This window comes from Meriones unguiculatus, chromosome 3 (assembly GCF_030254825.1).
Source record: "Meriones unguiculatus strain TT.TT164.6M chromosome 3, Bangor_MerUng_6.1, whole genome shotgun sequence".
Classification (NCBI taxonomy): Eukaryota; Metazoa; Chordata; class Mammalia; order Rodentia; family Muridae; genus Meriones; species Meriones unguiculatus.
The window spans coordinates 157,916,433-157,941,250 of record NC_083351.1 but is presented as its reverse complement, the minus strand read 5'-3'; the positions used below and the strand labels follow the sequence as shown (position 1 = coordinate 157,941,250).

The 24,818-nt window shown below is 36.4% G+C and overlaps 1 protein-coding gene across 10 annotated transcripts in view; it reads left to right on the top strand.

The window, feature by feature from the left end:
* Epha5 (EPH receptor A5) overlaps positions 1-24,818 on the top strand; it is a 339,138-nt gene that overhangs the window by 184,405 nt on the left and 129,915 nt on the right. For 4 of the 10 annotated variants that reach the window (XM_060380832.1, XM_060380830.1, XM_060380831.1 and 1 more), the window contains exons 4-5: positions 609-764; positions 4,346-4,681. The exons of 3 other annotated variants lie outside the window; for them this stretch is intronic. In XM_060380832.1, the coding sequence (XP_060236815.1) occupies positions 609-764; positions 4,346-4,681 (492 nt within the window). The remainder of the gene's footprint in view (positions 1-608; positions 765-4,345; positions 4,682-24,818) is intronic. 3 more of the 10 variants (XM_060380834.1, XM_060380833.1, XM_060380835.1) reach the window with 1 other exon arrangement.

Here is a 24,818-nt window from a genome sequence, read left to right as displayed (position 1 = left end):
CTCATGTTTTTGGTTAGTCTTATCGATCCAGTTTTTCCTGGGTATTGTCATCTCCTCTCAAATCTGCTAAGACTAATGCCAAGCATGATGCCCACCAAGCATTCCCATGGCTGCTGAGGAGACCTATTGCAGTGCTCATGCTTGTATGACAAGTAATTTATCTGCTGAGCCATGCCCCTATTCCCCAATTTGCAAATTTAATAATAAAAGTTTGGACACTTCTATGTTGAATACCAGTCTAAAACTACATATGATAGTTCTATTTCTTAAACCTAATTTCACCAATAAAGATTATAAATTATACTTCTTGGTCTGCTCCCTTTATAATTGTGAGCACATTTAAGTGTGTGTCTTTTATGAAATTGTTATACAAATTTCAGTTCCTATAGGTGATTCAAATAGGTGCATTCCATATGTGTTAATTTGCATCCTTGATTATCTGAATGGTCTGATATGCATGATCAGGAAACTTACCAAAAACTCTTGAAATTGATGCAAAGACTGTCTTCTTTTTAACTTGTGTATATACTAGTCAAAGTAATACAATATTCACAAAAAAGCACCGCCTCTGTTCCAGGAAAAGCTTAGTGTCTCATTTCTCTTGACAGTGTGCAGACCTGGGTTCTTCAAAGCTTCTCCTCACAGCCAGAGCTGCAGCAAATGTCCACCTCACAGTTACACCCATGAGGAAGCTTCCACCTCTTGTGTCTGTGAAAAGGATTATTTCAGGAAGGAAACTGATCCGCCCACAATGGCATGCACAAGTAAGGAACCCCCGTGGCTATTTGGGGATGCTACTTTTCACCAGTTTGGAGAAACAGCGTGATGAAGCCTGTTATGTTTTATTAACATTTCCCTCTAAAACAGGCATGGTTATCCTTCACAGGACAGTTTGTTTTTCTTTCCCGAATTTCAAATATCCCTTAGTATGCATTGAAAAACAAATGTCCTTTTATTGCTGATTGTCAAAGCATCCTTTCTCCCTGATTTCAAATTCAACACCTGAGGCACTAATACATATATATATATTTTTTTATTTTGTGGTTTAACTTAGTGTTCTTGATTTCAGCAAATCTTTTTTTGTCTTTTCACATCAGATTTGTTAAATACTTTTTGTAAGACAGACTTTTGAACTAGAAACTGCAATTCATGGCAAATACAACAAGTCATATCCAACATGACTAAGCTGTAGGGCTCTCCAGAAGGTCATTTGCCAAAATGTGTAGGCGGCATGGCAAGCATGACAATTGAGGTGGCAAGCCAGATTAGAATAATAGATGAAACCCAACTTCCAACTTAGGCTTTCGTGTATCTGCAAAATGTCCTGTTAGTAAGGATTGTTAACCATTATCAGAGCTGTACTTGTGAACAAATAAATCAGTGTAGATAAACAGTAAACATTATTTTCAGTGTATCTGCAGCAAGGATGTAGATCTAGCCAAGCCTTGTATTTTTCTAATTTTAACACATTTTGAGAAGCATACTGTGGCTGTTTACACATTTGTTTGCTTGGTGACTCCACATAAAGATATTGTTTACTAACAAAGTATTTATAAAAAAGGAAAAAAGAAAAAGTGAGAAAAATGAAAATATCTTTCATCATAATGTATATCACTAATGAATTACTTATTAGTTCCTAGTAAAGCATATACACTCAGTGATGCTCACAACACTCTTTATCATTTTATCATTGATCGGTAGTCAGAAATAGAATAGATGATTTCATATGAAATAATCACAATATGATTTTAAACAAATTTCAGTGGCCGGATTTCATACCTAACTGAAAATAATCACTCTTTGTAGTTCAAGTCTAATGCTTTCGGGACCAAATGATTGCTAGGGGAAAAATACTTTCTCAGTAAGTTAAAGTGGAATGATATAGCTCTGGTGTTATATAACTTTTGTGTGCTATTGGAATTCAAACAATGTTTAATATGTAAAATGGAAGAATTATCAAACAGCAGGGAATGGATGGGGCCATAAAAGAGCGGCACACTAAAAATATAACACTGAGTCATCTCGTTTTTCACAAAGCTGTATGTTAGCAGCCTTTTTTAATGGAATCAGCCACAATTTACATTGTTTTTCAGCATAAATTCAAATGTACATTTCTGTTTATTTATTTATTTGGGAATCAGGAGGAGGCTATAACTTGGTACCTAGCACTCCTTTGGAACTAAAGCCACACAGACTTCACATTTTCTCAGTCTTAAGTTCTGTGAATTACTACTACTTTGTTGAAAGGAAGAATAATCCGTACTCATTTTTCACAAAGTCCCACTGTGAGTGTGTGCGTCTGTTTTCAGTATATTTGTAATATCACAGCGCGCGAGGGCTTGGGATACCCTCATGGTTTGGCTAATGTTCAGAGGGAGATCTTGAACTTTGTTCTGCCATTGGCACTGAACTTGTATTTATAATTTTGAAACCTTTAAATATATGAACTATGGAAAGAGAGTTTGATAAATCTATAGGACAAAATTAAACAGAAAAAAAAAGACAAGTATATGATGAATGTATTTAAGCCACGAGTTCTTCTCCATGCTATACCTTGGTCCACATATAATCGTATCTACTGTTGGGGAAGGGGCGTGTTTTAGATGTAGGCTAAGTCAGATCCTTTAATTTTATCTCTAGTTCATAGGATCACTTGAGTTGCTTTTCTTGGTATCATGTGACCTAAAGTCGTGGGTGTGTTATTATTTCCAAAGTTATAAGTAAGAGAAGCCAGATAGGTGTACTTTTATTGAGTTAAGGAAAAGAAAGAAATGAAGTACAGTTCAGCTGGTAGACAAAAATTAGAATCTGACGCATTTCTGATGCATAACATCTTCTTTCTCAAATGATAAGACCATTTTTTTTCACCTAAAGTACACTATCTCCAATTTTTCACTATTTAATCATCTAAAGTTTGTACTAAGCAATGTAATGTATTTATATCTTTAGAAATGGCTGGGAGTTAAAAGTGATAGTTGAAATAGAAGTATAGAAGTTTGATGTTAGCCTTCAAAGGCTTGGCAACAGGCATTCTTGTGGATTGTTTGAGGAAAGCAAGTCATATCCTTAGATTCAGAATTGTGCTATGTAATTGGAATTGTAAAATCTCTTAAATAGTAGTTTTCCTTTAAAATTATTTTAAAATATGTTCTTTAAATATGATGGATTAATGTTGGGTTGAAATAAACATTGAGGCTTGTATTTGGCAGACATATAAATGAGGCTAACTTAGCCAGATTATTTAATGAGTTTATTTCATATTTAATGTTTATTTAAATACCACAGGACTCCATTTCATAACCATTAGAGAGTGAAACCGATTAGACAGCTGACAGGCAGAGAGGCTCATACTGAGAAATGCTTGGGTCCCTGGAGCAAATATAAGTGGGAGCTTGTTTGAGAGCACACAACCCATAACATGTAAGGCTGAGCAGAATCTAAATTTTATATATTTAAATTTTGACTTTAGGGAATTTCATTTTTATTCTCACTTAGCATGTGAACAATTAGGTTCTGAGACGGTTAAAATGATATAGAGATGCTTTTTAGCATTTAGTTGAGGAACTTTTTAAGTAATCAAAAGTGTCTGTGTATAAAAATGAAGAGAATAATAAAAATATTAGAAGATAAAAAGATATCAGAAAGGGTGCCATAGTATTTTTTCTAAGACGATAATTGTCTGTGAAGGGATTTTAGTTGAATGAATCTCTTTCCTTATTGGAAAAGCAGGCGACTGGAGATTGAAAATATTCTGAAAAACTGAACACTCTGCACCCACCTTACATCGTGTTTACTAGACTTTCACACTTCAGTTAAAAACTCTGAAGCTGAATGTCAGTAAGGGAATGATCTCAGTCCATAAACAGTGCTCTTGACATTCATCTTTTATCCCTGAGCCGTGTTATCTCAAGAGAGATTTCAATTTTGTTCACTATACATGTCTATATTTCTAATGTCCAGAGCCATCCTGGAAAATCCTCCTTTTTCTCGGCCATTGATTAACAGAGAGCTCCTGTTTTTATGTCAAACCATCACAGAGGAAGCATGGATTCAATATACAAAAAATAATTCAATATATTTTTATTCCATAACTATGTACACACATATTTAAAAAAAAACACGTGATCTTATTAAATGTTTTAATAACAGTCCCGAAGTAAATTTAGTTTTATGGTGCATAAACACCTCTGTTTCATAAAACTTTAATTTTTTTGATAATTATAAATTATGCCATAAAAGATTAATTATAAATTTAGTTTTCCTTCAGGCCAGGGATTAGCATGGTAAAGGACGACTCATTAATATCATCTTAAATATGTTTCTCTCACTTTACTTTGCAAACCAGGACCGCCCTCAGCTCCTCGGAATGCCATCTCAAATGTTAATGAAACTAGTGTCTTTCTGGAGTGGATTCCGCCTGCTGACACTGGTGGACGGAAAGATGTGTCATATTATATTGCATGCAAGAAGTGCAACTCCCACGCAGGTGTGTGTGAGGAGTGTGGCGGTCATGTCAGGTACCTCCCCCAGCAGATCGGCTTGAAAAATACCTCTGTCATGATGGTGGACCTACTTGCTCACACAAACTATACCTTTGAGATTGAGGCAGTGAATGGAGTTTCCGACTTGAGCCCAGGCACCCGGCAGTTTGTGTCTGTAAATGTAACCACGAATCAAGCAGGTAAGTGTCATGCCCAGCCCAACTACGTATTTTACACTTAGCTCTGCTAGTTGCATTCACGGCTGATTTTTAAACAATGAAGTCCTGTGAGAGGATGTCCCCAGCATCCAGTAGGTCAGACATTAAAACAAACAAACAAACAAACAAACAAAAAAAACCCTACATCTCAGAGTATATTTTTATTTTAAAGAGAAGTTAAGGCTTTCTTAGTACAACTATCCGTAGTCCAAAGACAAAAGAGGTATGTTTTAATGACATATTTTATTAAACATACATTTCTAGAGTAAATCATTTATACTAAACAATCATTATATATCTATAAACACACATATATACATAAAGCGAGAGTATGTTTTATGTTGTAAATTTATATTTTTTGTTGCTTTGTAAAATTAATTTGTATCGCATGCTTTATTTTCTTTTTGGTTTCTTACCTAACACCACAACTGGATTTTCTTTGCAGGTTATTATGGCCTTTTATAATTTTTCTATTTTATTCAATTATATGTGATTTTTTTTAACAAATCTGCTTATAAAAATAGAATTGTTAGGCACTATGAAAACTCCTCAAGACATGTCTATTTTCTTTTTTTTTTAATTTATTTTGTATCCCAGGCATAGCCCTCTCCCTCATTCCCTCCCAATCCCACCCTCATCTCCTCCCCACCCCTTTCCAAGTCCACTGCTAGGGGAGGTCCTCCTCCAACATCTATTTTCAAGTTGCAGTCTTGGGATTAAAAAAATGTAGATGCTGGAGAGGAAGGTGTAAAGTCCTGTTTGAGCTGAAGGTGCTTCTTTAGCACTCCCTGTATATGCTCTCTTTTACACTAATCAGCCTGGGATTTTCTTCTAATAATTCATCTCAGTAGGTGATCAAACCTCCCTAAGTAAAAGAAAGCCTTGAAATCTGCCTCTGTGCCAACACGTGACAATAGTCACAGAACTCATCACGTGTTCAGTAATGCCATTTGAAGTCACAAAAATGCAGACTTTAGTGCTCAAACCTCTGGCTTCTAAAGTAAAACCTGTAACTCTTTGACCATACTTGGTTCAAAAATGAGCTACACAATATCATCTTGTAAATAATGATAACTCACTAAGTTGTATCATCTCTTGGGAGAAAATACGGTAGTTTTCATGATCCTAACATCTTTATAAGATACTCGTTAATGATGAGCTATATGAGATAATTCCTTTATCATTTTAGGGACATTATCAATGAACAAAATATATTGTGGTTGTCTTTGATTTATTAGCATTTTCTGATTACAAGGTGTGTGATTTCACATACGTTCAGTATGTGAAATTACAATAAGTAATTTTTCATCCAATAGCCACGGCACATCTATCCTGTAATTGGTAATGTTTGTATTCAATATTCAGAGAGATATTGTATGGGCTGTAATTGTTTGATTGGGTGTCATACTTAAGATCACAGCACACTTAGCCCTCAAGTTTTTTACAATAGTTTTCTCAGCATCACTGCTTCAAGTCAAATAAGATTCAACTCCATCTAGAGTGTTAATTTCAATAGTCTTTTAAAATGTCTTCTGTGTAGATTTAGCTACCACAGCTGATCCTCATCAGGTTCCAGTTTCACAGGAACTGGATTTTGTAGTCAGATTTGATGATTGTATTTTTAAGAATCCAGTTTAATGAAGCTTTTTTTAATTTATATTTTAAATAAAAACACTTTTAGCATATTTTAACTTAAATTTCAAATTCCTCTTATTTATGTTGTGATTAATTTTTTAATTTTGTGATTAATTTCAACTTAAAAGTCAAATTTCTCTTGTTTATTTTGTGATTAATTCTGTGTTTTCAAATTTTATTTGTTTCAACATGTGTTCTGATATTTTCAGATTGGTGTTTTTTGTGTGCAAGTAAAATATAAATGAACTTGGCAAAAATGCAGTGAGAAAATAGTTATTCATTCAATGTGAAAATTTTGCATTAATCTGGGAATAAAAACTGATTATCTAAATTCAGCTATGAAACATGAATAAATGATTAATGTGTGGATACTTATTCATAATTTAAAACATTTTCCAAAATATGATAATCTGAGAAGTTATTTAAATATAAGTGATGCTTTTTTGCATTTAAATTAATGAAGTGACATGTTTTAAGAAAAAAAACTTAGAATTATCCTAAACATATAAATACTTATATAATATAGACTAACAGGAAATAATTCTAATACTTTTGTTAAGGTTTCTTTGGTCAACAAGAGTCACATATGAGAAGGAGCAGGACTAGGGGAGGGGCAGAAGGGGAGAAGAGGGAGAAAGGTTGAGATTGGGAGGAGATGAGGGAGGAGCCACAGCCAGGATACAAAGTGAATAAATTGTAATAAATGCTAATAAAATAAAATAAAACAAAATGTATTAACTGTAAAAATAAAAGAAAAACAAGAGAAAGGTAGATGTAGCACAGTGGAAAGGAGTGTAGTTTCTCGGGAAGGAGGAACAGCAGAAAAAACAGAATCTGAATGCACTAAGGTCCAATGAACTCTTGTTCAACTGGAAAGCAAATGAAAGAATGGATATGCATGCATTTGAAATGGGTATGCAAACATGTATAAAAGTAAATAAAATAGTAAAGTCTTTCGTGTTCTATACTAGTACTGTGTATCTTTGTTATATAACTCTTTTAAAAATTAACAATATTTCTTTATCAAATACATATTTAGATTTACTTACATTAACCTTTTCAGTTGTATCCTTTTAAAAAAAGTCCAAAACATATATATTTCAATAGCACGTCCTATGAAATACAAATTCTACTTTTAAAGTTTAATTTTCTGTCAATAAAAGCAATATTTTATATGTGTAATAGCCTTGCACACATTTTTTTCTTTTTGGTTTAAAATAATTTTTCAATGGCTATATGCCCCTTAAGCTTTCCAACTTAAACTATACACAGAGACATATTTTATATACCAAACAATAAGCTATTTCTAAATAATACCTTAAAATTATTATTTGTTATGTTAGTCGGGGGTCATCATAGTAAAAGATGATTTATTAAAATGACAGTGGTCCGGCTAATCCAACAATGGCTGTCGATGAATGGAAGGTCCAAGTATCCAGTGGCTGTTCAGTCGACAACAGTGGAACCCTAAAGTGATAGGCTCTAATACTAGTGAAGGGAAGGACTTACAAGCAGGCAAAGAGCAAAAGCTTCTTTCTTTTTTGGATTTTTTTTTTTTTTATCAGTTACATTTTATTAACTCTGTATCCCAGCCGTGTCCCGATCCCTCATTCCCTCCCAGTCCCTCCCTCCCTCCCTCATCTCCACCCTGCCCCTTTCCAAGTCCACTGATAGGGGGGACCTCCTCCCCATTCATCTGATCCTGTTTTAGCAGGTATCTTCAGGACTGGCTGCAAAGCCCTCCTCTGTGGCCTAACAGGACTGCTCCTCCCTTCGGGGGTGGGGAGACCAAAGAGCCAGTCATTGAGTTCCTGTTAGAAATATACTCACTTATATAGACCTATAAGATATGATAAACATAATGAAATCTATACACCTAAAAAAGATAATCAATTGAGCGGACATGGGGTAAGATGATCAATCCTCGTTTAGAAAGACAGATGGGATGTGCATTGAACGTATGACAGGAGTCTACTGAGCGCACCTGAAAGACTCTAACTAGCAGTGTTTTCAAAGCAAAGATTCATGACCAAACCTTTGGCAGAGTACAGGGAATCATAAGAAAGAAGGGGAGTTAGTCTGATGGGGAAAGGATAGGAGCTCCACAAGGACCAAATATATCTGGGCACAGGGTCTTTTCTGAGACTGACATTCAACCAAGGACCATGTATGGATATAACCTGGAACCTCCACTCAGATGTAGCCTGTGGTAGCTCAGTAACCAATTGGTTTCCCAAAGTGAGGGGAACAGGGACTATTTCTAACAGGAACTCGATGACTGGCTCTTTGGTCTCCCCACCCCCGAAGGGAGGAGCAGTCCTGTTAGGCCACAGAGGAGGGCTTTGCAGCCAGTCCTGAAGATACCTGATAAAACAGGATCAGATGAATGGGGAGGAGGTCCCCCCCATCAGTGGACTTGGAAAGGGGCACGGTGGAGATGAGGGAGGGAGGGAGGGACTGGGAGGGAATGAGGGATCGGGACACGGCTGGGATACAGAGTTAATAAAATGTAACTGATAAAAAAAATAAAAAAATAAAAAAAACAAGTGTATCTCTAAAAAAAAAAAAAAAAAAGAAAAAAAGAAATAGTCCTTGTTCCCCTCACTTTGGGAAACCAATTGGTTACAAAAGCTTCTTTCTTCCTTCTTCCGTGTACTTACATAGGCTTCCAGCAAAAGATGTGTCCTACACAGAGACATTGTCTTCCTAACTTCAAAACTCGAAGATACCTGATAAAACAGGATCAGATGAATGGGGAGGAGGTCCCCCCTATCAGTGGACTTGGAAAGGGGCAGGGTGGAGATGAGGGAGGGAGGGAGGGACTGGGAGGGAATGAGGGATCAGGACACGGCTGGGATACAGAGTTAATAAAATGTAACTGATAAGAAAAAAATAAAATTAAAAAAAAAGATATGATAAAAAAATGTTTGTCTTCCTACCTCAGAGATTCATATTAGAAGTGGATTTTTCCCTTTAATTAAGCAAAACCTCTCCCAGATGTGCCCCATTTTGTGGTTTTAGTTAATTCCTGATGTATTCAAGTAGACAGCCAAGCACAACCTTCACACTAGTTAACATTCAAAAGCACAGAATTTTACTTCACATAGGTAACAACATTCAGTAGAGCACCTCCTATGTCTGACGTCATACCCCAGCCCCTGACCTCCTCATACAATCAGCAATGTGCCTAAGGCCTGTGACCTCTATACTGTGAGGAGTTTTATTTCCTGTCTGTACTTCACACAGTATTTTATGGGCATGTTGTACCTTCAGGGACTGATCTTAATCACAATGCAGCAGTCAAAAATTTTCCAATCTCTCTTTCTCCAGAAGAAGCTAGAAATAATCAAATATATGTAATTAAATCTAGAAACAGTCAAAGGTGTATAATATATAATCATACTGAAGAGCCTTTCTTCAAGCTAAAAGATTGTCTACTCAGTTAAAGGACTGTGAAGTAGAAATGTCTATCCAAATATGAGAAGTGTTGACAAGTCATGAATAAATAGACCACTGAAGTTTTATTCCACAGATTTTCATATTATTGGTGGTACAGATCTTAAGACTCATTAGTCTAGTCTGGACATGCCAGTTTTTTGTATATTTTAAAGTTCAGCTTCTATGGATTATTATGGGATTCATAGTTTTCTTTCCCTGAGAAGATGCTATTGATTCCTTTGCCTCTCCTATCTTGAGCCCTTAAGTAATCAAGAAGTAGTTTCAGCATAACTTCAAATTCCATGGCCTCAAGTATGGATATCAGAAATTGTGAAGGTTTCAAAAAATTGCACCGTCCATATATATATATATATATATATATATATATATATATTTGATGTTATGAAGAAAAATCCAACTCTTTCTGAAGATGTTATCAGTGGAAGTTGCATTTTTTTTAACCAAATTCTATTTTAAAATTGCTGTTTGTAAGTTGCTGCAATTCTTTTTCAATAGTAAATTAAGAAACCCTTAGTGGACCGCATTTCATTCCAAATTTGATGAATTAATTGATAAATATTTAACACCTATGCCAGCTCCAAGGAGGAGCACTAGTCTCCACTCCCGTATTTATGGCATGTGGAAAACAAACCTTTTCAGCTTCTTCATCAGGAATGTATAAGATTTACTCTCATGCTTATCTCTCCGTGATTTAAAAAAAATAATTATGGAATCATGGAAAAATCGTATTCTAGAAATATTTGCTGCTAATACTAACTAGATAACTGACTCCCAGGAGAATGATGGAATGTTGAACACATGGGATAGGATCAATGCCAAAGGAGGTTTGCCTTCTACTACTGCATCTGCTCTGAAGAAGTGTGTCTGTGTAGTGCAAAACAAACAGAGGGGAGAGGTACTTCAACAGTCACATGACCCCAAAAGAGTGGCAATAAGGGCTCTAAGTTTTATGAGTTGAGTATATTTTGTCTCTCCAGTCATTCCAATACTCAACATTTCACAAGTCCTTACATTTGTCTCATTTATTCACAGGCAATGCAGTGAATTCAATTGTTCTTCTAACCCAGGAATTCAATGGGCAATACTTAGATTCTAATGTGTTGGTGTTAGTCTCTTCATTTTTGTAACATGAGATTCTTAATAATTCCATTGACTTCTTGATTATCTCAAGGTAACAAGAGAATTTATATTTTGTTTAATAGCCATAGGTCATTTAGACACATGCAGCCCCTTATATAATTATTTTTTTTAATTCCTTACTCTCCTTTATTTTTCTTCAATTTTTTATTCACTTTAGATCCTTGTTGTAGCCCCATCCCTCCTTTCCTCCATTTCCCACCCACTCTTCCTCTCCCTCTCCCACCCCATATTATAAGGAAAAGGGTAGCTTCCTTTCCCATCCATCCCAGCTCATCAAATTGGATCTGTACTTAGCATATCCTCTTCCCCTCTGATCTGGCAAGAAAGTTCAGCCAGGGTAAAGTGATCAAAAAGTTTGCAAGTGAGTCTGTGTCACTTGCAGTCCCACTTCCTTTACTAGAGGACCCACATGAGGCCTAAGCTGCCCATCTCCTGCATCTCTGTAAGAGGCCCTAGGTCCAGTTCATGCACAGTCCATGCTCTTCAGTCTCAGCAGGCCCCTCTGGACCCTGGGTAGTTGGCTCTGTTGGTAGAGTTCCTGTCACCTACAGGTTCTTTTCTCTTTGCTCCCACATTTCCTATGCATTACTCAATGTTTGGCTGTGAGTCTCAACATATGTTTTGAGGCACTGCTGGGTAGCTCCCCTCAGAGAACAACTCTGTCAGGCACCTGTCCGGAAGTTTAGCAGAGTATCATTAGTAATGGGAATAGTTGGCATTCTCTGATAGGGTAGGTCTTTGGTTGGGCCAGGCATTGGTTGGGCATTCCCTCCACCTTTGCTCTATCCCCTCTATTGTTATTCATTCACATCTTGTAGGCAGGGTAAATTTTGGGTTCAAGTTTTTGTGAGTATGTTGGTGTTACCCTGTTATCTTGTGCCCCCTCTCCTACCTAGTTCTCTCTCTTCAGCCACTAGCCACGTCTATGCTATCCCCCATTCCAATCGAGATTTATGCATCCTCCCTTGGATCTTCTATGTAATGTGTGCCTGTGTGTGATATTTTAAATACTGTTTTAGAATTCTTTGAATAACTCTGTACTTAATAATTTGTATGATTCCCCTCCATCCATCACTCCTTATTTCTCCTTTTTTTTTGTTCATTTCTCTAATTAACGATGTAGACAATTTGCCTACATGATAACTCATATGCTTGGTTTTACAGAATCCTGACATATTATTTGAGCCATAGCTGCTTTCTTAAACTTTATTCTTTACATGTGGTAATTTTGACAAAACATTTGAGGATAGCTCTAGAAGAGAGTTTATAACAGTGATTGATGTATGGTTATACATCCCTTTACTCATTTTTCTTCTGCTATAACAGAATACCCAAGAAAAGTAATTCAGGGGTGATAAAGATAATTTTGCCTCATCATGTTGTAAGTCTCACCCTATGCCTGGATGGACAGAGTCGGGGCCTATGTTGGCATCCCATGCGGAGAACACTGGATTAAACCTTTCTTATGACCTAGGCATTAGAGACAGCATGGACCCACTGCCACAGCCCCAACTATGCAAAGACGTCCTAACAGAATTCACGTTTTAAAAATTTGAACATCTCAGTAAGGATAAGAGAGGCTGCCTCTGATATGAACTCCTTGGCCTGCTCTTTTATCATTACCCCTGGTGAGGCAGTTCTTCCAGCCTACAGAGGAAGAGGATGCAGACAGTCCTGATGAGACTTGATAAGCTATGGGTCAGAGGGCAAGGGAGGAGGTCTTTCCCTTTCTGTGGACTAGGAAAGGGAATGGAGAAAAAGGGAATGAAGACTAAGAGGGGATGAAGGAGGGCACTATAATCAGGATATAAAATGAATAAGTTTAAAAATTTTAAAAAACAGCATGGAAAATATGTTCTGCCATCTCCTGTATTAGCAGGCAACCAAACCTGCCAATACACACTATTTTGACTGAGTCACTATCTACACTTCAGTTCACAGTATTTTCTAAGCATTATTGGATTTAGATATTATCCATGATTATTTGTTAAAGTACATCTTTATTTCTGATTCAATTTGTACAAGAAAGGAAATAAAAATCTACTCAGTCCGGTCATCATTGCATTACCCATTTGAACATATACAAACAAGCAGACACAGAAAAATTATTCTGTTAATCTCTTTAGATTGCGAATGTGGTCTATTAAGTATTTCGTCTGTAAGCCACAGTAACATTAACTCAGAGATATGTTCAGAGTCAGAGCATCTAGGTTATTAAAATATGCAATCATTCATCTTATTGGCATGCACCTGATGAATTTATTTGAGCAAAGGTATATATTGTATATTTGTGATTGATGAGTATAGAAAATTTGTTTATAACATAACTTTGAACTCTCACTGCCTTTTGTTACTTATTTATAAGAACATTGTATCTATAGGACTTACAGTGGTCTGATACCATGTAAATCTTTGTAGTGTACTATGTAGTATAACAGTGAGCTCATACATGTTAAATCAGGCTTGTATCAAGTACATGAAGTCATTTGTGAGTTTCTAAATATAGTTGTTTTCTTTTAGGATACAAATGCATTTTTTGCTAACTATATTTTAAAATTCTTATTTTTATACTTCCTCTAAATTGATCACTATGTATTCAAATACCAACCATTTATTAAGTACTTTCTGCTTTTAGCATACACTGCCGAGTATCCGATTTTATATATTCTCCTGAACACTCTGTGAACAGTAAAACAGTCAAGGGTGGTTTTCATTTCCTGTGGAAGGACTAAAACGGTCTTGAGGGCCTGGAGAAATGTGTCAGCAGTGATGACTGGGTGTTGCTTTTAAAGAGAGCACAGCTTCAGTCTACAGCACATGCATGGTGGCTCGCGACCATCTGTAATTTCATATCCTGGCGATTCAATAGCTTTTTTCGACTTGCGAAAGAAACAAAGCATATACACTGTGCACAGATACCTTCAGGCAAAAAATAAAAAATAAAAAAATAAATAAATTAAAAAAAATGGATGCGGTATAAAACTTAAAATCTGAAATTAAAAATTAGGTAATGAACTCAATAGCGATTTCATCATGTCTGTTACCTTTTGGGGACATGGTGGACTGGGTAATTGATTCACTATACTTTCTCTATTTTTTATCACAAATACGATTCTATAGATGTGTTTTCACATATTTAGTTTAGTTATGATATCCAGCTTCGTGTATTAAAAAAAAAAAGTAAGTAGCAAGGCAAAACCTTTGGTTAGCATGCCCGTGGTGACTCTGGTTCATTCTCCTATATTGGGAGAGAGAGAGAGAGAGAGCAAGAGACAGAAGGAGGAAGAGAAATTAGTTGTGACATTTGAATATAAATAAACAGAGCTATGTGTTTTTAAATTTATTTTATTTTATTTTCTGTTTTAAATTTTATTTTGTTAATTTTTATTTATTATTATCATTTATTACAATTTATTCAGTTTGTATCCAGGCTGTGACCCCCTCCCTTGTCTCTTCACAATCCTACCCTCTCTCCCTCTTCTCCCCCTATGCCCCTCCTCTAGTCCACTAATGGGGGAGGTCCTCCTCCCCTTCTGTTTGACCATAGCCTGTCAGGTCTCATCAGGACTGGTTGCTTTGTCTCCGGTCAATGTTGCATTCAGCCTAAAGTGCTTGTCCTTACAGGTGTCCATGTACTTCTTGATACTTTCAAAAAGTAACATTTTCATTTAATAATGAAATATAATAGTGACATTGATTCTATGGAATGAGATAATACTGTGTGATTTGTTATCTTTTACTTTTGTCCATTGAGGATTAGAAATGTTAATACTTTATTCGTTAAAACTGTGATATTACATATATACATAATTTATAAGATCCTTTTCAAGTAGCCTTATTCTCTGTTGTGTTTTATAAGGTTCTGCCCTTATTTCTAATGTACTGAAAAAAATCAACACTATGTGCCACTTTACTGTCTTAAAAATCAAGGGGCAAACTGTTGCATTCTTTTTTTCGTGTACTCATTAACAGAAAAATAAACATCCTACTATATTTAGAAAGTACTTCATCAGTTTGCAGCAACTTCTACGTGAAAGTCTTGCTCTCAGAATGCTGTCGACTTTTATAAGGACTAAACGTGATTACTTTAAGAATACATGCTATGTCTCTTAGCAAAAATTTGCATCCAATTTGCAAATAGAATACAGTTTGGCAGCAATCTGCTCTTCCTTGATTTTCTTGCTTTTGTTTTACAAAGTGAGAAGTATTGTTCATATCTAATCAGAATTTACCTTAAAATTCTTGATTGTGTATATTGTTTAAATTCACTTTAAAGATGATGACAACAATGTCAGTGATTAAAGCAAAAATAATGTATCACTGTGTGTCAAGGTCTGAGATTTCTGGAGATATCTGTTAGCAAATTTCTAAAGTCTTGGTTTTTTTTTGTTGCTTTTTTTTGTTTTGTTTTTTGGAAAATTATACATAGATACAGAATCTGACTGCCACCACTGAATTTTGTCCTCTTTCCAAGTAGCTCCTCTAGAGCTCTTATGTAGGTGAAATTTTATCTACTGTCTTAGAGTTCTCAAACCTCTGCCTCCCTTCCATCAGTTATCCACCCTAATGCCTTCCAACCCTCCCACCCAACACTAGGTAGGAGAGAAATGAGGTTAATGGAGAGAGGGGGCCGAGTTCTCTTTAGCTACTTTGAGCTTGTAATGATTGGTGGGTTCTTTTGGCGACACCGATCTCACTCTTCAGCCTATCTATCAGTCCAGCAAGCAAGCAACAACACAGCAGAAGGGTGAAACAGTAGCCTTCTTCTTTCTAGGAGTGTCCTGCTCTCTCCAATCTCTGGTATTTAGACTCTCTTCAAGCCTGCAAAGACCATGACACTCTCTAAACAGCATAAGGCAATTATCAGCAGTGGATAAACTAAGGCAGGGCTTTCCCCCACATTTGGGATTAAAATAGAAACACATGTACTGAGTTTTGTTTGTTTGTTTGTTTTAGTTTAGGATCGAATGCAGGGACTTTTGCTTGCTAGGCAAGCACTCTACCACTGAGCTAAATCCCCCAATCCCATAACTGAGTTTTTGTTTGTTTGTTTTTTAATTTTTTTATTAGTTACATTTTATTAACTCTGTATCCCAGCTATATCCTTCTCCCTCATTCCCTCTCAATCCCACCCTCCCTCCCTCATCTCCTCCCTGCCCCTTTCCAAGTCCACTGATAGGGGGGACCTCCTCCCCTTTCATCTGACCCTGTTTTATCAGGTATCTTCAGGACTGGTTGCAAAGTCCTCCTCTGTGGCCTAGCAGGACTCCCTTGTGGGGTAGGGATGTCAAAGAGCCTGCCATTGAGTTCCTGTCAGAAATAGTCCCTGTTCCCCTTACTATGGGAAACCAATTGGTTACTGAGCTACCACGGCTACATCTGAGCAGAGGTTCTAGGTTATATCCATACACAGTCCTTGTTGGAGACTACCCTCTTACTTTGCCCTTATATCAAATGTGATGTTTGTTCTCAGAGACTAAATACATGTCAACAGTCCCTTATTCTAAGAAAGTTCTAATTTTAATTCTTTAACAGGAAAGTTTGATTTCCTTACATTTTCTTTTCTCTTTCTCTCCCCCTCTTTCTTTCTTTCTTTCTTTCTTTCTTTCTTTCTTTCTTTCTTTCTTTCTTTCTTTCTCTTCTTTTTTTCTTTCTTTGCTATTTTCCCCTTTATTCATTCATAATACTAGAAATGATGACACTAATCTTTTTATTATAGCACACTGATAAGAAACCTATTTTCTTCTTCACCAATTCTCTTTTCTATGGTACAGCATGTAGATTCTTTGAGGTAGGGCATGACATTCTGGAGGCCATATTTTGCATATTTACTGGGTCATTAGACTGTGACAGAACTCCCTGAAGTCGCTGATGATCAGCAGACCAGCCTCCTTTAGGAGTGACTTTAGCTGGAATATGTGATTTTTCTTCTTTGTAGTCTTTCAAGCCACACCTGGATGGTCCATGACTATCTCTTGTTAGGTCTGATATGTTGTCATATTAATTGCTTTCTACTGGCAGAAGCAATTAAATAGATGGGTTATAGTCAAATTTGGAGGAATCAAGGTACTCTATCCCATTGAGAGGAGCAAGGACTGAGTATTTCTAATAATATATTGTCAGGTGACTTTTTGGAATTTTCATATTATCAGAATGGTCTAATCAATTTGCATCTACAATGCAATGATTTACAATTTGTTTAGTTGATCCATTGTCTACAACTTATTCCAAACAATCATATTTCATAAGGAGAATGCTCTAATATAATCTCCTAAATATCTCCCTAATTTACCTTTGTGATTACTGAACTTTATTTTCAGCGTAACTGCCAAACAGGCTCAAAAATACATGGCAGGACATTACTTCCACGTTCAATAGTCTCCAAGGACCCTATATCTTAAAGACTTTGCCATGCAGGACCTGAACATTTTTGTTTTAATTTTTTTAATTTTTATTTTTTATATTAATCACAGGTTATTTACTTTGTATCCCAGCCGTAGCCCCGTCCCTCATTCCCTCCCAACCCCATCCTCCCTCATCTCCTCCCTGCCCCTTTCCAAGTCCAGTGCAGGGAATCATATGAACTTTTTTCTAATCTTGGCTTCATCTTCCAGTTACTGAGTTTGGGAGGTGCGCTTGGGGTTTACTGTGTATCTTACTCTCCAGGTGTGTTACAATCTCACGATGTTCATACTTGGCTTAACCTTTGCTTAGAGCTGGTTTCCCTACAAATATCCTTATACCTCACTAGCTTAGCATTATGGTAACATTTTGCTCAAATCTGCTTTCAAATTGTTTCCTAAACACCTTGTGTATGCACTTATGCATTTATATGTGTGTCACCTCTTCTTGATTTTCAAATATTAATTGCTCCTGCATTGAATGTAATCATTACACATTCTGACAATGTGTGACACATATACCTTTATCCCATCACCCTCAGGTGATATAAGATTAGCTCCTATTTTGTTGTTACTACTTAGAAATAAACACAGCTCCCTAAAAAAAAGTGTTGAGTCACAGAATCTGAGACTGGAGCTTCAGTAGATTTTTTTTCTTCACTGTATGCATATGTTTTATGGTTCACTTTTATGTTAGTATGCCTGCATCAATACCTGCACACCAAAAGAGGGAACCAGATCTAGCTGTAGATGGTTATGAACCACCATGTAGTTGCTGGAAATTGAACTCCAGATTTTTGCAAGAACAGCCAATGCTCTAAACCTCTGAGCCATCTCTCCAGCCCCTTTTCTTTTTTCTTTTTCTTTCTTTCTTTTCTCTTTCTTTTAAAGATTTATTTATTTATTATTTAAACAGCATTCTGCCTCCATTTATGCCTGTGAACCAGAAGAGGGCACCAGATCTCACTATAGATGGTTATTAGCCACCATGTGTTTCCTAGGAATTGAACACAGGACCTTTGGAAGAACAGCCAGTGTTCTTTTTTTTTTCCCAACTTTTTTATTTTATTTTATTTTATCTTATTTTATTTTGTTAATTACACTTTATTCACTTTGTATCCCCCCATAAGCCTCTACCTCCTCCTCTTCCGATCCCACCCTTCCTCCCCCTTCTTCAAGCATGCCTTTCCCCAAGTCCACTGATAGGGGAGGTCCCCCTCTCCTTCCTTCTGATCTTAGTCTATCAGATCACTTCAAGAGTGGATGCACTGCCATCTTCTGTTTGAGCCCTCTCTCCAGGGCATTATATATATATTTTTTCTTTTTTGTATTGTTTTTTTGAGACAGGGATTTTCTGTGTAGCCTTAGCTGTCCTGGACTCACTTTGTAGACCAGGCTGGCCTTGAACTCACAAAGATCTGTCTGCCTCTGCCTTTCTAACTGCTGGGATTACAGGCATACGCCACTATGCCTGGCAAGTGAGTAGACTATAATTTTATCTCATCTCTTCAATATAATACAAGCTCCTTTGGGAGGCTATGCATTTATTACCAATGATTGAGTCCTCAATGATTACTAAGGTTATTACCTAGTAATAGTGTGCTACTTGCTTTTTGTCTTCATGATTTTAAAGTATTAAATGGAACATTTGGGGAAAGATTTATTGATTTGGGCTCAGGGTTTCAGAAGGCAATCTGCACTATTGTGGGGAAGGAATGGTGAAATGACTTATTCTCAGTCGGAGCGTGTTTTTCTGGGTCCTCACGTAGTGCCTATTCTACAGAGCAGAGACAGGATGAGAGTAAGTCAGGGCTCTTTCTCTCCAAGGCTACCTTCAGTTCTGCTTCTGTCGTCCAGGCCATTCTTCTTAGGGCTCCATTTTCCTCCAAAATAGTACAAGCAGTTGGGGACCAAATGTTCAGATGCAAGAGACAGCAGGGATGTTTAGCATTCAAGCCATAGCACATAGGTACTTAGTAATGCACTAAAATTATAGTAATTTAAAGTCCATGAAAAGGACAGTATGTAATTTAATCTTGAAATTCTAAAATGGTATTAGCTCATTAATTGGAATCTTATACACATTAATGCTGATGATATTAATTCTCCCTCACCCTTAACTCATCTAAATGAAACTTTGTTTTCCAGGCAGAATTATCCTAATTCTTTCTATGTTCCTCTTTGCTTATAATTTCTACATTTAAGTGATTTTGTTTAATTTCTTCTTAAGATGCATAAAACCTATTTCATCATGTGTACTTTTGTCAACCTCACTAGTTAATTAATTCTTTAGTTATCACATAAAAAATCCATTTTAGGGTATGACTATCAATGCTTCTGCCTTTTTTATTTTTGTTTTTATTTTTATTTTTATTTTTTTTTGCTTCTTCATAAAATTGTGTAAATTATTATCTTTTTAGTTTAGGTTAATTGAGTGCCTTGAAATAAAAGTGGCTGAATATGCTTTGTGTTGTATTAACAGTATCTCAACACGGATTTCATATGCCTTCATCCTTTTTCTTTCTTAATTTCTTGCCATGCCACTTCTTTTAAATTGGTTCTGAATAAAAATGTTATGTACAAAATTATTTGCATATGGGAAAGATGATTAGCTTTGAAATTTACTATGCTAAATAAATAAAATCTAGTCCCATCAGTGTACATTTTCATAACATCTCATATATATATATATTATATGTATAATTTATTTTACTATATGCTTGGAAGACTTTCAGATATTCTGAACTCAATTCATTTTGTTAATTTTCATAAATAATTTTGCAATATATTATTTATAGTTTGAATAATTTTACACATGAATTTCAATTAGTTTTTTAATTAAATTTATTCATTTTACATCTCTATTGTAGCCCCCTCCCCTAGTCCTCCTTGTCTCACCCTCCCTCCCTCTTCCCCACTATTCCCCTCCCCTAATCCTCAGAAAGGTGGAGCCCTCCACCCCTGCCATCTGACCCCTGCCCATCAAACCTCAACAGGACTCCCTACATCTTCTTCCTGTGTGGCCTGGCAGGGCATGAGACCAGGGTAAAATGATCAAAGAACAGGCAAGAGAGTCCATGTTAGAGAAAGCCCCTGTTTCCCTTACTAGGAGACCCACAAGGAGACTAAGCTGCCTATGAGCAAGAGGTGTAGGTCCTCTTCATGCATGATGGTTAGTTGGTGCATCAGTCTCTGCATGGCACTATGGCCACAGATTGGGTGGCTTTGTTGGTCTTATGGAGCTCCTGTCTGCACTGAGTCCTTCAATTCCCCAACTTTTTCCTGTGACTGGCTGTGCTCTGCCCAAAGTTTGACTGTGACTCTTAGCTTCTGTTTTGATCCCTTGCTGAGTGGAATCTTTCAGAGGACAGAATTCTATGAGTTTTATCATATTTACTTCCCAATTCCTCTCACTAAATTTTCACAGATCCACCTGTATGTTCTCACTTCCCATCTGAATGTCATGGGGTTTTTATTCTGTTTGTTTGATTTTTCGTTTTTTGTTTGCTTTGTTTTTGTTTTGTTTTACTTTTTCGAGACAGGATTTCTTTTTGTACCCTTTGATGTCCTTGACACCCTTTGTAAACCAGACTGGGATTATAGGCAACACTGTGCTTAGCTTATTAGTGTTTTGTTTTGATTTCTTTATAACTCACTGAGCCCAAATTGTACTGCTCATATACTCATAAATCCATCTACTGGAGCATGATCTATGGTAGTACATGGAGTCAAATCCCTAAGGAAAACTGACCTTCCCTTGGCAGCCATCTGCTCTCACTTTGTACTCTTCTGGGCATGGGAACTGGTGAACTCCTTTCTCTTTCTGAAATGATGACTGTCTTTATCTTGTGCATGTTTTTTTTTTAATTTCATTTTTTAAATATTAATTGCAGTTTATTCACTTTGTATCTCAACTGTAGCCCTACCCTCATTCCTGCCCAATCCCATGCTCCCTCCCTCATCTCCTCCCATGCCCTTTCCCAAGTCCACTGATAGGGAGGTCCTCCTCCCCTTCCAACTGACCCAAGACTATCAGGACTAGCTGCCAATGTCTTCCTCTGTGGCCTGGTAAGGCTTTTTTTACAAGCTAGGATAGGTGCTCTAAGTTCATGAGTGTGGTGGTCTTGCGGTATCCAAAAGACACTTGTTTTATCCAAAAACTCTGACTCTTATGATCTTTCTGCACTTTCAAGATGCTCTCTGAGACTTGGTGAAGGATTTTTATGTTGACATCCTATTTGTGGCTGAGCACTGTGTAGTCACTTATGTTGATACTCTGACCAGATGTGTGTTTCTGCTTTAACCTCATCCATTGCACAAAGAAGCCTTCAAGACAAGATCTGAAATCAAGATTCATCTAAGGACAGAGAGATACAAAATTATAGCGCAGTTTAAAACTATGTTCATTCAGCAAATTAGTAATAGAAGGGAATCTTTGTCTTTGTGTTCCCCAAACATAGCTTTTCGGAAAAAAATTTACAAACATGAATTTATCCCTGTCGAGCATTCTAATGAAATGCAGTTAGTCACATTCAAAAAGATTGGTACCACTTTTTTCTCATGGACATATATTTTCGTGTTAGTCAGGGGGAGGTGATCAAAGAGCCACCTACTGACTTCATGTCAGAGATATTTTCTGTTTCCATTACTAGGGAACCCACATGGAAACGGACCTGCCATGGGCTACATCTGTGCAAGGGTTCTAGGTTATCTCCATGCATGGTCCTTGATTAGACTATCTGTCTCAAAAAAAAAAAAAAAAAAAAAAAAAAAAAAAAAAACACCTATGCCCAGATTTTTTGGTTTTGTTGCTCTCCTTGTGGCTCTCCTGTCCCCTCCAGGTCTTTCATCTCTCTCTCTATCATAAGATTCCCTGTGCTCTGCCTGAAGTTTGGCTATGAGTCTCAGCATTTGCTGAGATATCCTTTTGGGTAGAGTCTTTCGAATGCCCCGGAGTTCGACTCCTGTCCTGTTCCCTATTTTCTCCCTCTTCCAGTGCCCATCCTATTTGACTTTCTGAATGAGGACTGATAATCTTACTCAGGGTCCTCCTTCCTACTTAGCTTCCTTAGATGTACAGATTTTAGTATGTTTATCCTATATGTCTAATATCCCCTTATAACTGAGTATATACCATGTGTATCTTTCTGTTGCTGGATACCTCACTCAGTATGATCTTTAATAGGTCCCACCATTTGCTGCAAATTTCATGATTTCCTTGTTTTTAATAGCTGAGTAGTATTCCATTGTGTAAATACACCACAATTTCTGTATCCATTCTGCAGATGAGGGACATCTGGGTTGTATCCATATTTTATGCATTTCTCCACCATTCAAGATTCCTCTGTTGAGAATTCTCTGTTTAGTTCTGTACCCCATTTTTTTTAAAATGGGTTATTTGGTTTGTTGGTGTTTAATTTCTTGTGTTCATTATATATTCTGGGTATTAGCCCTCTGTCAGATGTAGGGCAGGTGGAGATCTTTCCCCAGTCCATAGGCTGCTGTTTTGTTCTGTTGACAGCATCCTTTGCTTTACAAAAGCACCCTTTGTGCTTACAATTTTTCTGCCTTCTTCAACATGTAGATCCTCTGATTGTGAGGGGAGCAGTGAGACATAGACCTCCCTTTTAAGAGGGAATGCTCTGAGGTCTCTAATGCACTACACGTTTCTCAGTTATGGTTCTCTGTATTAACTATATCTACTGCAAGAACAAGCTTCTCTGATGAGGGGTGAGAGGTGTTCTCATCTAAATTGTAGGCATAAGTGTTAGGAATCATTTTAATGCTATATTTCTTTAGCAGAATGATAATGGTAGATTTTTTCCCAAGGTCTATGACTTATCTATCCACAGACTCTTGGTTTTGCTAACATGCCAGATGTGAGTTCCATTTTGAGGAATGATACTCATACAATCAGAAATCAGTTATTTATTTACCCTTGCCCCAGAGAGTACATCCTGCCAGACAATTGTGAGTATAGCTTACAGGGACATGACTAAGTGAGACTGATAATCATTTCTCTTCTTTGGTACTTTGATAGAAACTTCCAGCACTATAAAAGATAACCAGTAGGGATGAATCTTTCAGGTCTGCCTCTCTTTGATTTTTCCATGTAGGACTCAAGTAGTGACTGTAAGTCATGCATGACATGACAATTATATACCCAGAACTGGGAAGGCTAAGAGTTGAGATTTATGTGTTTGAATAACCAGGTGAATCATGTCTCAAAAACTTACTAATTAAATGCATAAATAAACAGACACTATAGCAAGATGATAAATAAATTAACTAAAGTAATTGCTACATGGCTAACAGCTAGATAACTCATAAGTTGAACACTTGCATTTTTGCTTGACCTGTATCAAATTAACTAGCTGAACTAAACTGTCAAATTTGAAGAATGTAAGTCAGAAATCACTTCTCTCTATGTGATAAAGAAGACTTCTTCAACAGCCTTGTTTGCGTATGTGTATGTGTGCATGTGCTTATCTACTTGTCTACAGGCCTTTCAGTTTGTCTACTTTCTATGCCATGCGTCTAACACTTCGTTTCTGCAGCAGTCTGCATGGAATATGTTCTGCTGAAGTATGCATTCAGTTTAGCTAAAAATGTCAAGTAACTACAAATATTTATAAAGAATATTATGAGTAAAGGCTTTGTATTTTTAATGATAAGTATGATTATTAATATAATATTCTGTCTTTTATTAAAAGTACCTGCTGATTATATAAAGTATTTAAATATATTTTCAATTTCTCTCTATTTTTTTATGATTGTACACCTTGAAAATATTTTTTTATTTTTTTTAGAATTCTTTTTTTTTACATTTTATTTTTATTTTTTATTAATTACAGTTTATTCACTTTGTATTCCCCCATAAGCCCCAACCCTCCTCCCCTCCCGGTGCCACCCTCCCTCCCCCTTCTTTGCGCATGCCCCTCCTCAAGTCCACTGATAGAACATAGTTTCAGAGTAGTTCTTAGTTATTATGAGTAATGTATGTTTTGTGCTCTGGTTCTTATGTTTTTAACATTCATTTAGTCTATGATTAAGATGCAGAAAACCCAAATATTTTTCAGTATTATAGTTTTTGTAAAGTTGAAAGTCATATAATACCTAGAAACTTCTACATAGTCAAATTCACTTTAAGAAACAGAAATTTAGGATAAATATTCATTTGATATTACGTAGTAATAAATTCTTGATAGCTTGAAACATATCTTTACTTCATATACTTAGTATTTTTAAATACACTTTTGAAATCAGAATATATATTTACAAATATATACTTTAAAAATAAAGCTTGGTCATTTATTTTTAAGGCTATACTGTAGAAATCAACTGGACATAGTGGTCAAAGATACATTATGATGAGATTCAAAAATAATTTCACTTAGGGCATAGATTGTTTTGAAACATAGCTTGAAAGCGCATCTTCATGTAAGACATTAGCTCTGTTTATACAACCTTCTCCCAGGCTTTTG